This window comes from Pseudorca crassidens, chromosome 13 (assembly GCF_039906515.1).
Source record: "Pseudorca crassidens isolate mPseCra1 chromosome 13, mPseCra1.hap1, whole genome shotgun sequence".
Lineage (NCBI taxonomy): Eukaryota > Metazoa > Chordata > Mammalia > Artiodactyla > Delphinidae > Pseudorca > Pseudorca crassidens.
The window spans coordinates 82,207,480-82,222,020 of record NC_090308.1 but is presented as its reverse complement, the minus strand read 5'-3'; the positions used below and the strand labels follow the sequence as shown (position 1 = coordinate 82,222,020).

Below are 14,541 nucleotides of genomic sequence, written 5' to 3'. Positions count from 1 at the left end.
AATAATAACTACGTTTTGTTCTTCAAAAGTAAACACTTTGTAATGATACTTTCCCTAATGGAAATCAGTAAATTACCAAGATATTCTACTGAAGACACCAAGGTCTTCTTGCTAGAATTTCCTTTGTCACCACATATTAAAACAAATGCATCAAATGATTAAGACACCAAAATGCAAGACACATCTTTTCTTACAGAGCTATAAATTCTAAGATGGGTGATAAAAGCTACTTTACCTTCAGGGGCATCTGCATCACATCTCTTTGGCACAGAAAGGGTTGAATTGCCTTTATGGGCATCATAAGTTATATTGCTCTGAAAGATGAAAATATAGTTAAAATATAAATAGTATATTAATATATTTCGATTAAAAAGTAATCACTTTATGAACTTTATACTGTTTTCTATTAAACTACATCTAGCTAATATTCTAAAAGGTAAATTACATAAAATTGCAACTAGAAGAAAAAGATTTAGGGTAAATTTAACATTAGGGCTTTCCTATAACAATCATTAGGCCCTGTGTTGAACAACAGAGCTTCTGCCCAGAGAAACGGCCTCCTTATTTTTCCACTGTGGAACAAGAAAAGAATATCATTCATCCATGCAAAAGCATGACGTTATTTCATTCATTCATAGAAGAATGTGTTATAAGCATGACCTAGTGAACGAGGTGCAGGAGATAAGGCAAGAAGAGAATAAAAGGTATAAGAAATGAAAAAAGTGACTAAGGTGACCTTCTAGCATTGTTTCCCAAACTTGTGTCATTCGTTACCTCCATTATGATCGTGCCTTATCTTTGATCCAATGGCATTGTTACTTAATATTTTTCAATGAACTAACTTTTCAATCCTTAGCAATATTATGCATGGTATTAAAGGTCTGACGTGCTTACTAGATCTTGTTTGTTTGTTCCTAATTACATATTAGAGTAAAGAAAGAATGGAGGAAGAAGTACAGGATAAAGGAGTGACCCGGGGAGACTGGATTAATAATGAAAAATTCCATTAAAGTAAGGCTTGAACTGGGCCCTGAAACATGGATTTGATTTGACTTGTTAGAAGGTAGAGCAAGAGATATTTTAGGAAAAGGAAACTAAACAAAGGCTGAATTAGATATGGTCAAAATATGTCAAGCTGTCAAAATATTCAAACTAGCTCTCCAGGTACAACTAGGAATCACAGCTGGCTTTTGAAAGATCAACACCAAGGAATCACTGTAACAGGTAAGAGGATCCCTGTCATGTTAAGAGAAAGCATAGTTACGTACAAATAAAATAAAGTCTCTCCTCTGGGATTCATGGTACCAATGAGCAGACATAACTTTCCGCACACCAAAACTTTTTGGGGAGCCATATTAATAAACTTACTTAAAATATTATTTTAGAGTAAATATTATGAGTTTTAGCAAAGTGCTGAGACACAGCTCAGTAGCTTGGCACCATGGGATCCATTTAAGGAACTACTGTAACGAAATTCAGTGTTATTTTTAAAAAGAACTTGTTTGAAACAAATATAAACATGCTGAAAAATGGAATGAAAAACTAGTTTTAGCAATATTAAGTTTAACCTGATGAGCTAATATTTTGTGTTAGCTTTCACAAATGAGAATTTGATTTCAGATTTCACTATGTTTAAAATATCAAAATACTGACTTTTTAAAGTTTGCACTTACCTCTATCAGGTAGTTTTGGCTTCCGTACATAACATACTGGGGGGCGAGGCTGTAAATCATGTAGCTAGTGTGAAGCACAATAAGCAGAAGTATCATGCAGAGAAATAAGAGCGCCTGGGGCCTGGTTCTCCCCCTTCTGATTTTATACAACTGGAACGAAAGAACACAGGGATGATATTCCAGCAACACGTTTCATGTGAAGGGACTGAGTCCCACTCCTTTGTTAGGGGGTAACGAACACAGTTCAATCCACCGTTTCTTTTTCCCAAAATAAATGCTAAGAATTCTTAATCTTTCCAGATAATTATAAGAATAACAAAGAATAACAACGCTTTCCCTGAAAAGCTTTTAGGTTTAGATTCATGTTTATTTTAAAAACTCAAGACCTAGAGAATATATTTGTACTCACACGGTCTGTTTCAGAAAAATCTTCTAAACTTATTATGCAATAGCATCTGTTAGAAGTTCCTAGAGCTAAGAGGAACTGAGAACTACTTCTATCTAAAGATTAGAGGAGTTTCAACTGTAAGTATTAGTAATATATTTGAGTTTTATATAATATTACTTCCCAAGGATAGACATGCCACATGTTTTAAATACTCATTTCTATGAAATATGATATCCTCATATTATACTCTACTATAAAACTATAATATAGTTTATGGTAATTTATGTTCATCTGACTACAGCTATTTTCACATGTATCCATACAGGAGGGAAACTAAAACATGTGGTGACAGATAGAAGGAGCCTGGTGACGGGCTTCATTTCAACGGCAGAGCACACTTTTATTCTAGCAACTAAAATAGCACCTCCCTGTTTTATTACTAGATTGTAGTACAGTATAGAGTAATAGGACTCCAATATTGGACGGGATATGATCACCTAAAAATGTACGTTTCCCAGCTTCCCTACTCCTAGTAGTGGCTGGTAGTGATAAAACATTAAATGTCAAAAGGAAAGCAGTCTGTTGGGGACTTCTGGGAAAGTCTTGCTTTCTGATATAGGTATCACCACTTCTCCTAGCTACCTTTTCCTTACGGAACACGGACAGAATACATGGGGTTGAAGCAGCCATATCACAATCATGAGGGAGAAGCCAAGAGGAAGCCAGAGATATTAGACTTGATTTTTGAGCTAATGAAGCAATGCTAGATTTTAAAAATGTTCCACAGCAAGAAGTCTTTCATTAGTTCAAGCCACTATTTAACTGAATTTTACCCACAGCTGGAAGTATGATGATGTATCTCGTTTTAAAATTCTTAATTTATATCAAGATGACTCTAAGAGGAAAATGACCCTTTCTCCAAACATACAGTAATCTTTCACTCCCAGTAGTAAGGGCCATCTTTTGAGCTACCATGAGTCCAGTTGTGCTTCAGTGTGTTCCCATGCAGCCGAACACTAAGGAAAATAATAGAACTTCTAGCCCAGGACTTCTCCACCTCGGTACTACTGATGTTTTCGGCTGGATAAGTCTTTGCTGTGGGAGGCTGCCCCGTGCAATGCAAGATGTTTAACTGAATCCCTGTACTCTAACCAACAGATGCCAGTAGCGCCTCCTAGTTATAACAACTGAAAACATCTCCAGACTTTGCCAAATGTATCCGGGAGGGCAAAATCGGCCCTGCAGACGAAGAGCACTTTTATGTTAACATGAAGTGAAAGAGCTAGTATTTCCATTTTTGGTATCAAGATATTTACAACTTCTATATTATAAATCTAAGATAATTTGCAATAATGGAGATTATGCACAAAATGATGAAAAAATCAAAATGATATTGTAACATATACTCACTCTAATCCAAAAGAACCATATGCCAATATTTCGAATCCCCGCCATTGAAGTAAAAATAAAGTACATAATAATAGTTGTTATAAGAATATAATCAAGAGGAAACACCTGAAAAAAGATAAAATTAAACTTAATACACAAACAATAAGGGCTTTAGAAGTCATGTAAAATTAACTGAAAATTCATTGTTCATATTTGGCAATGTTTAAAATATCAACCCTGATCAGGTTACTATGATAATGCAAAAAAAAAAAAAAAAAAAAAAACCTCCAAGAAACAATTACCAAACTATTACCAAATTGCTCAGTATCATTATCCTAAGAAAAATCCTATAAAAAATTAAACTAAAAAGTACATTTAGGGCTTCCCTGGTGGCGCACTGGTTGAGAGTCTGCCTGCCAATGCAGGGGACACGGGTTCGTGCCCCGGTCCAGGAAGATCTCACGTGCCGCGGAGCGGCTGGGCCCGTGAGCCATGGCCGCTGAGCCTGCGCGTCCGGAGCCTGTGCTCCGCAACGGGAGAGGCCACAACAGTGAGATGCCCGCGTACCGCAAAAAAAAAAAAAAAATTACATTTATATATGGAATAAAAGACTTCGTTAAAAAGTAAAAACGGGAAGTGCTTGGAAAAGTTCACCCCTAAGTCTTATCACGTATCCCCAAATCAAGTTATGTATAACCTGAGAGTTCAGTAATACATCAATACAATAATTTTTAAAGCAACATATCAACATAGAAGTTATATGTAAATAAAAAGCCAAATCAGCAGAGGGCACAAGCATATGCTTCCAAGTACTAGTAGGTTTGTCAACATAATAATTTGACAGAGTGTGACAATGTTTGCTAGAGTATAAAATGGATGATTTTTTTACTTACTGTTTGTAGTAAAGGCAAAAGCATATTCAGTGGATTACTCAGGTTAGCTCCAAAAATTATGAAACCAGAATCTATTCCAGCTGAATGAAGAGCTTTATCCAAACTATAACAAAAAAATGTATAAAGAGTGAATTTATATATTGCACCACATTTTCAGTTACTTTAGAAAGAACATCATCATAACTTAAGCATGCAGACTCAATGGAGTCAAAGAAAACCACAGATAACAAATTGAACCTCACTTAAATATCTTACAGATATTGTTCAATTGATACAGAATAAAGAAATACTGTCTATTATTGGGGCTTTTTAGTCATTCTTTGAGTTAATGCTATAGAACACTTCAAGTAAAATCGCTACTTAAGATGAATAGGCTACACTAATGGAATTCAGCGTGGAAAATGTATAAGATCATAGGATGTGTGTTAGTGCTTTAGAAAATGTGTCTACTGTACTTACTTGGACAGGAAGAGAGAAATTATAAACAGCAATGCAACTAAGATGAAAAATATTCCCCAAATGATCTAAAAGCAAAAATAAAAATAAATCGTTAAAATATACTTCTGAAGTTGATATTAAAAGCACAGAACCATTATGCTCAATGGGTTACTAGCGTATGACAATGATCTAAAAAAAATGACCTAAGATAAATTTTAATTTAATATGTAATCATATAGTATATAATCCTAGGCACACATCATCTAAATTTTCATTATGAGACTATTTGAGAACAAAAACACAAAAGAGACAACGCATTTGAAAGTTTTCATTGGTAAGTGAACAAATGAGACTCTTTGCTAGGTCCAATAAAAGGTTTATATTCAGTTATACTCAAATATAAAAAGTTAACTGAAAACTACATTAAGACTAATATACATACACAAAAACCAAAACCAAGAAACTCATCAGGTTATGTTAACCTGTTGTTAAAACAGAGAACTTGGAACATTTTCTCACAGAAGTAATGAGATACTATATAGCTGACCCTTGGACAATGCAGGGGTTAGAGGCACTGACCCTCTGCCCAGCCAAAAATCTGCATAGAACTTACAGTTGGCCCATTGCGATATCCAGATTCAACCTACTGCGGATGGCATGGTGCTGTAATATGTGCTACTGAAAATTATCCATGTGTAAGTGGACCTGAGCAGTTCACACCATACCGTTCACGGGTCAGCTGTGTTTATCTTATAAATAGATTATACCACAGCCTAGAAAAGTCTATATAACTGATAATATTCTTGAAATAGAGTACTAGCAGCACTGAAGAAACTGTCATATAGAACTCTCTCTGTGGAAGGATGTGGTAATAAACATCGTACACTTCCCTGTACTCAAGTATGAACTTTATAGTATGAAAGGATATGTATGAAATATGAAAGGATAGCATATGAACTTTATAGTAGGACCACAGAAAACAAGGAAAACAATGATTGGAACTGGGTCTCTAAGGAATAAAATTTCAGAATAAAAAAAGGGATGAAATCTATGTTTGGCGAGAGCCAAAAGGAAGATTCCTATTAAGTACAGTTAAGTGTTTCAGTTTGTCCTTTGCCTGGAATTGATAGGAATAGATGGGAAACATCATGAATGTTAAGGAGATTTTTCATCTTATTTCACATGATCGTCGAGTATATTTTAGAATTCTGACAGGATAAAAAAAGTAGAATAACAACCCATTATCCTACCCAGCATATAAAGATGAATCTGGAAATAAACTTTAGGACTGTGTTCTAGGGAACTCTTCAGTTCTGAAAGAGTGCCTTTAGAGCTCACTGGAAGAAGCAGCTTGGCAAGAGAGGACCAAAAAGACTATAGGCTTCCTGGTGGCGCAGTGGTTAAGAATCCGCCGGCCAATGCAGGGGACAAGGGCTCGAGCCCTGGTCCAGGAAGATCCCACATGCCGCGGAGCAACTAAGCCCGTGCACCACAACTACTGAACCTGTTTTCTAGAGACTGGAAGCCACAACAAAGAGTAGCCCCTGCTCGCTGCAACTAGAGAAAGCCTGGATGCAGCAACAAAGACCCAATGCAGCCAAAAACAAACAAATAAATAAATAAACTTATTTTAAAAAAAACACAAAAAACGACTATAGGCATCATTTGAAATAAAAACCCCTGCATGTATCCATTTTACATACGGGGTTTCACATGAGCATTCATTTATTTAAAAAAAGTTTCACTGCTAAATAAGTTTGAAGTGACTCCTTCATAGTAACAGAAGTTTATCAGTAGCAGGTAAAGGAGCGTACACAATCTTTTTCTACTAGGTTTGAGCATGGTACTTGATGCCTAAGTGAACTGGAGACAATATCCTTACACTGAGGAAACATACTACTTCCCAGTAGCCTGTTGATAAGAAATAGCTTGTAGCATGAGGTAGTACAGCTGCCAACTACCAATGAGCAGTAGAGGAACATGACCCAGAGACAGCAGGAGAAATTAACATTCCCCTCCCCTGATCCCCATTTTGGGGGAGGAAAAGAAAAGAAAATCCTTAACCACTTTCCCACTCTGTTGAGATGCATGACCCAGAGTTAGACTATTTAATCACAGCTACTTACAAAACAAAGAAAAAATATTAAAAAGTTAAATGGTTTATAAAGACCAAGGAAACTGTATATATTTATATATAAGAACTTAAGTTACTACTTCCAGAATCATGTCAGTGGTGACCACCCTGGGCTGACCTAAATGCTACATATTCCACACTAGCTATAGTGTCAGTTTTAAAATAAAAATTAAGCCAAAGAGATGACATCAGTAAAGGTAACAGAATAAGAACCTCTGAAAATCCTTTCCCCCCTAAAAGCAACGAGAAAACTGGCATAAATGGTCAGAATCAACTTTTTCAACACTCTGGAAATTAACCAGAGGCATGCAACAATCTAGGAGCATTTATTCAGGAAAAACGGCTGAATCTCAGTAAGAGCACAGAGCACTGTGGCATTCCGACTTGCTCTAGTACCAATCCCTCCTCTCTCGTGCATGGTAGATGGCCTGTAAAAGTCATAAGCCTGGTAGCCACCTGCGAAAGCAGAAAGGGGCTGAAGTTCTTTCAGAGTCTCCTTCCCAGAGAACTGCCATTACTCGACCCACCTGGTAATGGCATGGAAGAGCCCATTTGCAAGACTGTCTGTGTTTGGCCTGAACTGGAGTTCACACAGTGCAAAAATACCTTTTCCGCAGGAGTGTCTGTCAAAAAATTACAGGCAACCAATGAACTTCATGGCCACAAGAGCTAGTCAATATCAGGCAAGAAATAAACTAACTAAAAAGATTAAAACGGAAACCTAGGGAATGAGATGTCCACAGGTGCTCTGAAAAGTTTCCACATATTCCTGGGAATGAAGAAGGCCCTGTGCATGCTCAGGAAAGACAGGAGAGGCCTAAATGTCCACTTGTGGTTGACCCTGAAGCTCTGTCTGCACGAGCAGGAAGTGCAGAAGGCAGCACTGCAGTGCCAGCCTGGGTGCTGAACTCATGTCTCCACTCACACACAGCCCCTCAGCAAAGACTGGGAGACTTGCTGGTTCTAGGTGTTTAAGAAAATCATCGTCCAGTTATTAACTAAAGTAACCAAGCAGAAACTTGGGTGACTACACACAACAAAGAATACAGACTCCACAGAATAATTCACAAAAGTCACTAAACAAACAACAACAAAGAGTAATAACAGCAAATCCAGGGGAGACTCTGATCTCCAGAGTTACCACATTATATTATTTAAAACTTCCCAGGTTTTAACCAAAAAAAAAAAAAAAAAATTAAAGAGACATGCAAAGCAGCAAGAAAGTATGACTAATAGAGAGAAGAAAAAAATCAATAGGCACTGTCCTTGAGGAAGTCCTTGAGGACGCTGAACTTACTCGACAAAAACTTTAAAGCCACTATTTTAAATATGTTCAAGGAACTAACGAAAAGCATGTCTTAAGAACTAAAACAAATTATGAGAACAATTTCTCACCAAATACAGAATATCAACAAAGAAATGGAAATTTTAAAAAAGGAAGTGAATTGAAATTCTCAAGATGAAAATTATAAAAACTCAAACAAAAAGCTCACTAGAAAACAAAGTGAAAAGTTCAGCAGATTTGATCAGTCAGGAGAAAAGGATCATTAAACCTGAAGATAAATCGATTGAGATGATCAAGGCTGAGGAACAGAATACGGCTCCTTGAGGTCACAGGACTGAGGTCTTCATCTCTTTGCTGGCTATCAGCTGGGAGCCTCTCAGTTCCTTGAGGGCATTCATTTCCTGCATTCCTTTTCACATCCCCTCCATCCTCAAATCAGTAATGGCAGCTCAAGTCTTACATTCTGAATGTAAGACTTCACTTTAGCACATCTCTCTGACTCTAGCCATGGAAGTTCTCTGCTTTTAAGGACTTGTGCTACTAGATTGGGCCCATCAAGATAATCCAGGGTCAGCTCCATATTTTAAAGTCTGTAACATTAATTGCATCTGCAAAGTCCCTTTTGACATTTCGTGTATATTATACTCACAGGTTCCAGGGATTGGGGCGTGGACATCACTGGGGGAAGACAGAGGCATTCTGTCTATCACAAAAAGTGATAGTGATTCTTTGTTGGATTTAATGTTTTCTGGCACGAATCCTACTTTGTCTAATAGCACGATCATTATCTGCTTTTTTATTGTTTCCATTTGCTCAGTATATCTTTCAATACACATTGTTAGCCTTTGTGAATCACTGTTTTAGGATATAGTTATATCCTGCTTTCTGAGGAAAATTAAAATTTTTCCTTTTAATAGTGAGTTAGATCCATTCACATTTATTGATATGATTAACACGTTTTGTCTCAAAAATATCTTGTTGCTTGATAACTGTGTGTATATTTCCCGTGTTTCTTTCTCCAGTTAATGTGAATTCCTTGCTCTTTGATTTTTAGTTCTTTTGTTAGGAGGGTTTATATTTTTGTTCTAGTGTACTTAAATTTTCATGTGCCCTTAGCCCCCATTTCCTTATTCATTCCTTTACTAAACAATTTATTAGTTTTTACGTGTCCAACCTATTGCCTACGCAGTAATCTATGAGAAATTCTACTTTTCTTTCTCTCCCTTCTTAATTACATTATTTCTATTCATCAGCACGTTTGTGCCTTATTCTCTGCCCTAGCCCACACCTTCTCTCCACAGACCTACAATATTACATATTCACCATTTTTCCCTTCACTGATGTTTACGTTCTCACCTCTTAATTGGTCAAAGCTTGGCAACGAGTGGATTTCTCAAAAGAGCTCAGGGTACAGATTCTGTAACTGTTTTTCTAAAGGCTATTTTGGCTAAATATAAATTCCTTGGTTCTGCCAACTACAAACTGGCACTTGCCACCTCCCTCTATAAGGACTAGGTCACAAACCGCTGCAGCCGCTGACCTTCAACCCCCTGAAAGGAGCTCAGGGTGGAGATCAGGAGTGAGGCCCTCTGTGCCCTGGGAAAAACGGGCAGAACAGGTCTTCAGATGTTTTCAGGAGACAATGTGATGAGCCCGATTCCTGCATCTCCTCGTATCTAGAAAAGCACTACCATCATCACTGGTGACGTCTGCTCCTCAGGACCAGCAGCCAGCCTCTGCCTCAGTGTGTGCTTGACTGCATGTGCCCCCTTCACTGACATCGTATAGAATACCACCCTTCCCCCCAGCTCCTGCGAGCGGTTCCTCAGAGCTACCCGAGAGGCTGTCTCCAGGGCTATAGTCCGCATTTTGCCCCAAATAAAACTTAACTCACAACTCTCACGTTGTGTGTGTTTTTTTTTTCAGTGGACAGTTCATACATTTTCATTGAGTTTGTTTGTTTGTTTGTTTGTTTTTAATGTTCCTCCATTCCTGCCTTGCTTTGTATGTTTTTTAAAAAGTCTAACAATGTTGCCCTTGTGAGTTGATTTTTTTTTCTTAGAAATCCTGAGGATTTTTCTTTAATTTTACTAGGAAAATTGCACATAAACTTTCCCAGGTACAAAGTGTCTATTTCATGTCTATTCATGAAATAGAATATGTGGTGCTCCAAGGACAATGGTGCATCAAGGACAAAGGACGACACTGCTTGAAAAAGTGTCAGTGTTATACCCCCTACCGGACTCTTACTCGCCCTCCCCCCCATGTTGCCATGGTTATGAAATTCCTGAGCCCACCTGGGTGACACCCACCTGGGCAACGGGACCTGTCCCAAATAAGGAAAGGCATATGCCCTGCCCCACTCCCACCCTACAGAAGGAAGGTATATGTGCCTCGACCAATCAGTAAATGAAATTTTTACCTCGGACCATCCCTTTGTTTTCTGGCTATAAAAACTGATCAACAGCACAAGTTCGGGCTCGACTCTCCCAGACTACTAGGAATTTGGCCCGCTGTTCTGGCACGACCCTTCCGTCTAATAAATCCTGCCTTTACATTCTGCCTTGTGTCTGGAAATTCTTTTCCAACCAGCGTTCGGACCACAACAGAATATTCATGACACGTGGATTCAGGTCTATTTATTTTTCGGTGTTTTGCAGGAGATTATGCATTTCAATATTCTGCTAATTTGTTTTGTTTTGCTCCTGCATGGAAACCACTACACACAGGTAGTTTTTCTTTCTCTTTCATTTCAACACTCCTTTTCTGATCCTTTTTACTTCATCTTGTTTTCCTTCTCTTGGTTATCTTTCTGGCTTTCTTCAAAGCCTCCCCTTACTAAATTTTATTTGATTCTATTCTCCTTTGGACACCTTGGAATTTTGTTTTCATTTTTGAAATTAAGTGTATTTTCCTCCTATTTTCCCCTCTGAGTTCAACTCTCTTCATTTCTACCTGCTTTTTGGCCACTTCTGTTTTTGGTTTTTTAAATAGTGGTAAAATACAAATAACATAAAATTACCATCTTAACCATTTTTAAGTGTACAGTTTAGCTGTGTTAAATACATTCATGCTGTTGTGCAACCAATCTCCAGAATTATTTTCATCTTGCAAAACTGAAACTCTGTACCCATTAAACAACAACTCCCCGTACCTCCTGCCCCCAACCCCTGGAGACCACCACTCTACTTCCTGTCTCTATGAATCTGATTGCTCTAGGTACCTCATATACAGTATTTGTCTTTTTGTGACTGGCTTATCTCACCTAATTTTGGGGGGTTTAAGATCAATCTTAGGCCCACCTCCAAATCTTCTCTCTACCATGCAATTTTTCCCAGATTGTCTTTGCTTAACACAAAGTTTTGCAGCAAGAGCTGGAGAGAAAACTTGCCAGACTTGGGGATTTTTGTTGTTGTTTTTACTTATAAGTACAGTTGATTCTCGTTTGCAGATTTGGCATTTGCAAGCCCACTGCTCACTAAAATTTATTTATGACCTTAAATCAATACATGTGGCTCTTGGCAGTCTTTTGCAGATACATGCAGAGAGGTAAAAATTCTAAGTCACGGGATGCTCCAGTCCCTAGCTGAGGCTGCACCAGGCCACGCTCTGCTTTCTTGTTTCAGCTCTCACACCGTAAACAAGTACCCTGTAAGTGGTCTACTTAGTGCTACATTCTTTGCATTTTTTGTGCTCTTTGTTGGTAACTTTGTTGTTTAAAATGGCCCCCAAGCATAGTGCTGAAGTGCAGTTTGGTTCCTAAGACTAAGAAGGCTATGCTTACTGAGAAAACACATGTGTTAGTTTTGTTCAGGCATGAGTTATACTGCTGTTGGTCCTAAGTTCAATGTTAATGAATCGACATTATGTCAGTTGTTCTTAAACACAAACACATAACAAACAAGGTTATGTATTGATCAGTCACTGATATCCAAGACCCAGTCCAAGCTTTTCTAGGCACTTGAGGCTTACTGCTACGCCAGTGTAAAGATGGGATAGGTCATTTACCCTTACGTGAACTTCAATATCCATACCATAATGTTACTGGTAAAGAGGAGCAGAATGCTCCACCCTAAAATATGCCTCTTTGGCATAAAGATTATTTTAAGCTATTTTTAAGAAACAGTAGAAACAGAAGCTCTGAAAACTGACACTGACAGTTACCCTTTTTAAGAGATATTTACATTTATAAGGGAAATCTCCATTTGTAAAGGTGGAAGAGGGTGATGACCAAATCTTCAGAAACTCTTATCAATGCAGAAGGCAACTACTTAAAGCCCGTCCTGTAAACAAGTATCTAGAAGAATAAAACACCTAGGGAGAAATTTAAACAAGGAGGCAAATGACTGATATACTCTACTTACATACAGTACTTGGGGGGGGGGGGATTTTGCCACCAGAAAATGTGTCCCTCTGGCATGAGAATTAATCTCGGCTGATTATTTTTAGGAAACAGAAGACTCAGAGTCTTTCTTATTACCACCACGCCCACCCCACCCCGCAGCTGCCTAAAGAATTTAGATAATGGGCCTGTTCCCAGAATAGAGTTGTCACCAGACATGTCTGCAAGGAATGAGGGCCAGGCGAGGCAGGAAAGTTGGCAGGGCCCGGAGCTCTGAGTCCACTCTGTTCCTTTGTCTCTCCTGGTCTAGCAAACACTTGTCTACCAAACATTGGCTTTTCCATCTCCATGTGAGCTGCCTTCCTCCCCTTTTAAGTCTCAAACCACTACCCCCAACATCCTCCTTTGTCTTTCGCTGAAGGTGGTATTTAAGGAGAAGGTTTCGGCTGTTTTGGCGAGTTATTCAGTTCTCCTGGGTCTCTCCCATGTGTACATGTTATCAAACTTTTGTTTGAATTTCTCCTGTTCATCTGTCTCATGTCAATTTAATTCTTAGACCAGACAGAAGAACCCAGAAGGGAAGAAGAAAATTTCTTCCTCCCCTACAGCTGAAAACTATAAGACACTGCTGACAGAAATTAAAGGAGACATAAATAAATGGAAAGACATCCCATATTTACGGTTTGAAAGACTTAATACGTTAAAAATGACAATACTACTGAAAATGATCTACAGATTCAATGCAATCCCTATGAAAATCACAATGATGTTCTTTGCAGAAACAAGAAAATCCATCATGAAATTCATGTGGAATTTCAAGGAACCCTGAATAGCCAAAACAATCTTGAAAAAGAAGAACAAAGTTACAGGACTCACATTCCCTTATTTCAAAATTTACTACAAAGCCACAGCGATCAAAACAGTATGGTGGGCTTCCCTGGTGGCGCAGTGGTTAAGAATCCGCCTGTCAATGCAGGGGACACGGGTTTGAGCCCTGGTCCGGGAAGATCCCACATGCCACAGAGCAACTAAGCCTGTGTGCCACAACTACTGAAGCCCACGCACCTAGAGCCCATGCTCTGCAACAAGAGAAGCCACCGCAATGAGAAGCCCTCGCACCTCAACGAAGAGTAGCCCCGCTCGCTGCAACTAGAGAAAGCCCATGCGCAGCAACAAAGATCCAACGCAGCCAAAAATTAATAAATTTATATATATATATATATATATATATATATATATAAACAGTATGGTACTGGCCTAAAGACAGACATAAGGAATGAAAACAGACCCTTGTCCTTCACTATATATAAAAATTAACTCAAGATAGATCAAAGATCTAAATGTAAGGGGTAAAACTATTAAACTCTTAGGGAAAAAACCTTCATGGCATTGTATTTGGCAATTTTTTTTGTATATGACACAAAAAACATAGGTAACAAAAGCAAAAGTGAACTGGACATCATCAAAATTAAAAAAACTTTGTGTATCAAAGGACATTATCAACAGAATGAAAAGACAAGCCAAGAATAGGAGAATATTTACAAATCATGTATCTGATAAGGAGTAACATTCAGAATGATACAGAGCAAGGCCCTGTGGGTCTCCAGGGAACAAAGCCTTTCTGTGCCCCCCATTTCTCTGATTATAGGAAATAGGCTTCATTCAGCCTCCATGACCTTCCCCGACTTCCAATGGGCAGATTCAAGCAGTTGGTAATTAGGGAAGGGAGGGGATGGGAGACAAGGGAGAAACAAACAGTCAAGAGAAAGAATAGTGCAGCCTTGGGGCAAGGTCCTGGTGTCCCAATCAATGCATACACACAAACATATCTTTGAGCTGTTCTGTAGATACTGAAACCCCCTCCAAGTGGGAGAAGTTAATGATTAATGATGGTATGCTGCCCACAGCATGCAGACCCCAGACCAGTTGGAACCTGAAGGCTGATGATGCTGACTCGGGCTTACCTCACCGCCAACCCATCAGAAGAATGCAAGCCCAT

General features: G+C 38.5%; 1 protein-coding gene across 3 annotated transcripts in view; it reads right to left on the bottom strand.

Annotated features, from left to right (window-relative positions):
* The window catches only part of LMBRD1 (LMBR1 domain containing 1), a 116,582-nt gene that overhangs the window by 28,100 nt on the left and 73,941 nt on the right, over positions 1 to 14,541 (bottom strand). For all 3 annotated transcript variants that reach the window (XM_067702870.1, XM_067702872.1, XM_067702871.1), the window contains exons 10-14: positions 4,803 to 4,867; positions 4,344 to 4,446; positions 3,472 to 3,576; positions 1,674 to 1,823; positions 236 to 314 (exon numbers count right to left, since the gene is read on the bottom strand). In XM_067702870.1, coding sequence (XP_067558971.1) covers positions 236 to 314; positions 1,674 to 1,823; positions 3,472 to 3,576; positions 4,344 to 4,446; positions 4,803 to 4,867 — 502 coding nt within the window. The remainder of the gene's footprint in view (positions 1 to 235; positions 315 to 1,673; positions 1,824 to 3,471; positions 3,577 to 4,343; positions 4,447 to 4,802; positions 4,868 to 14,541) is intronic.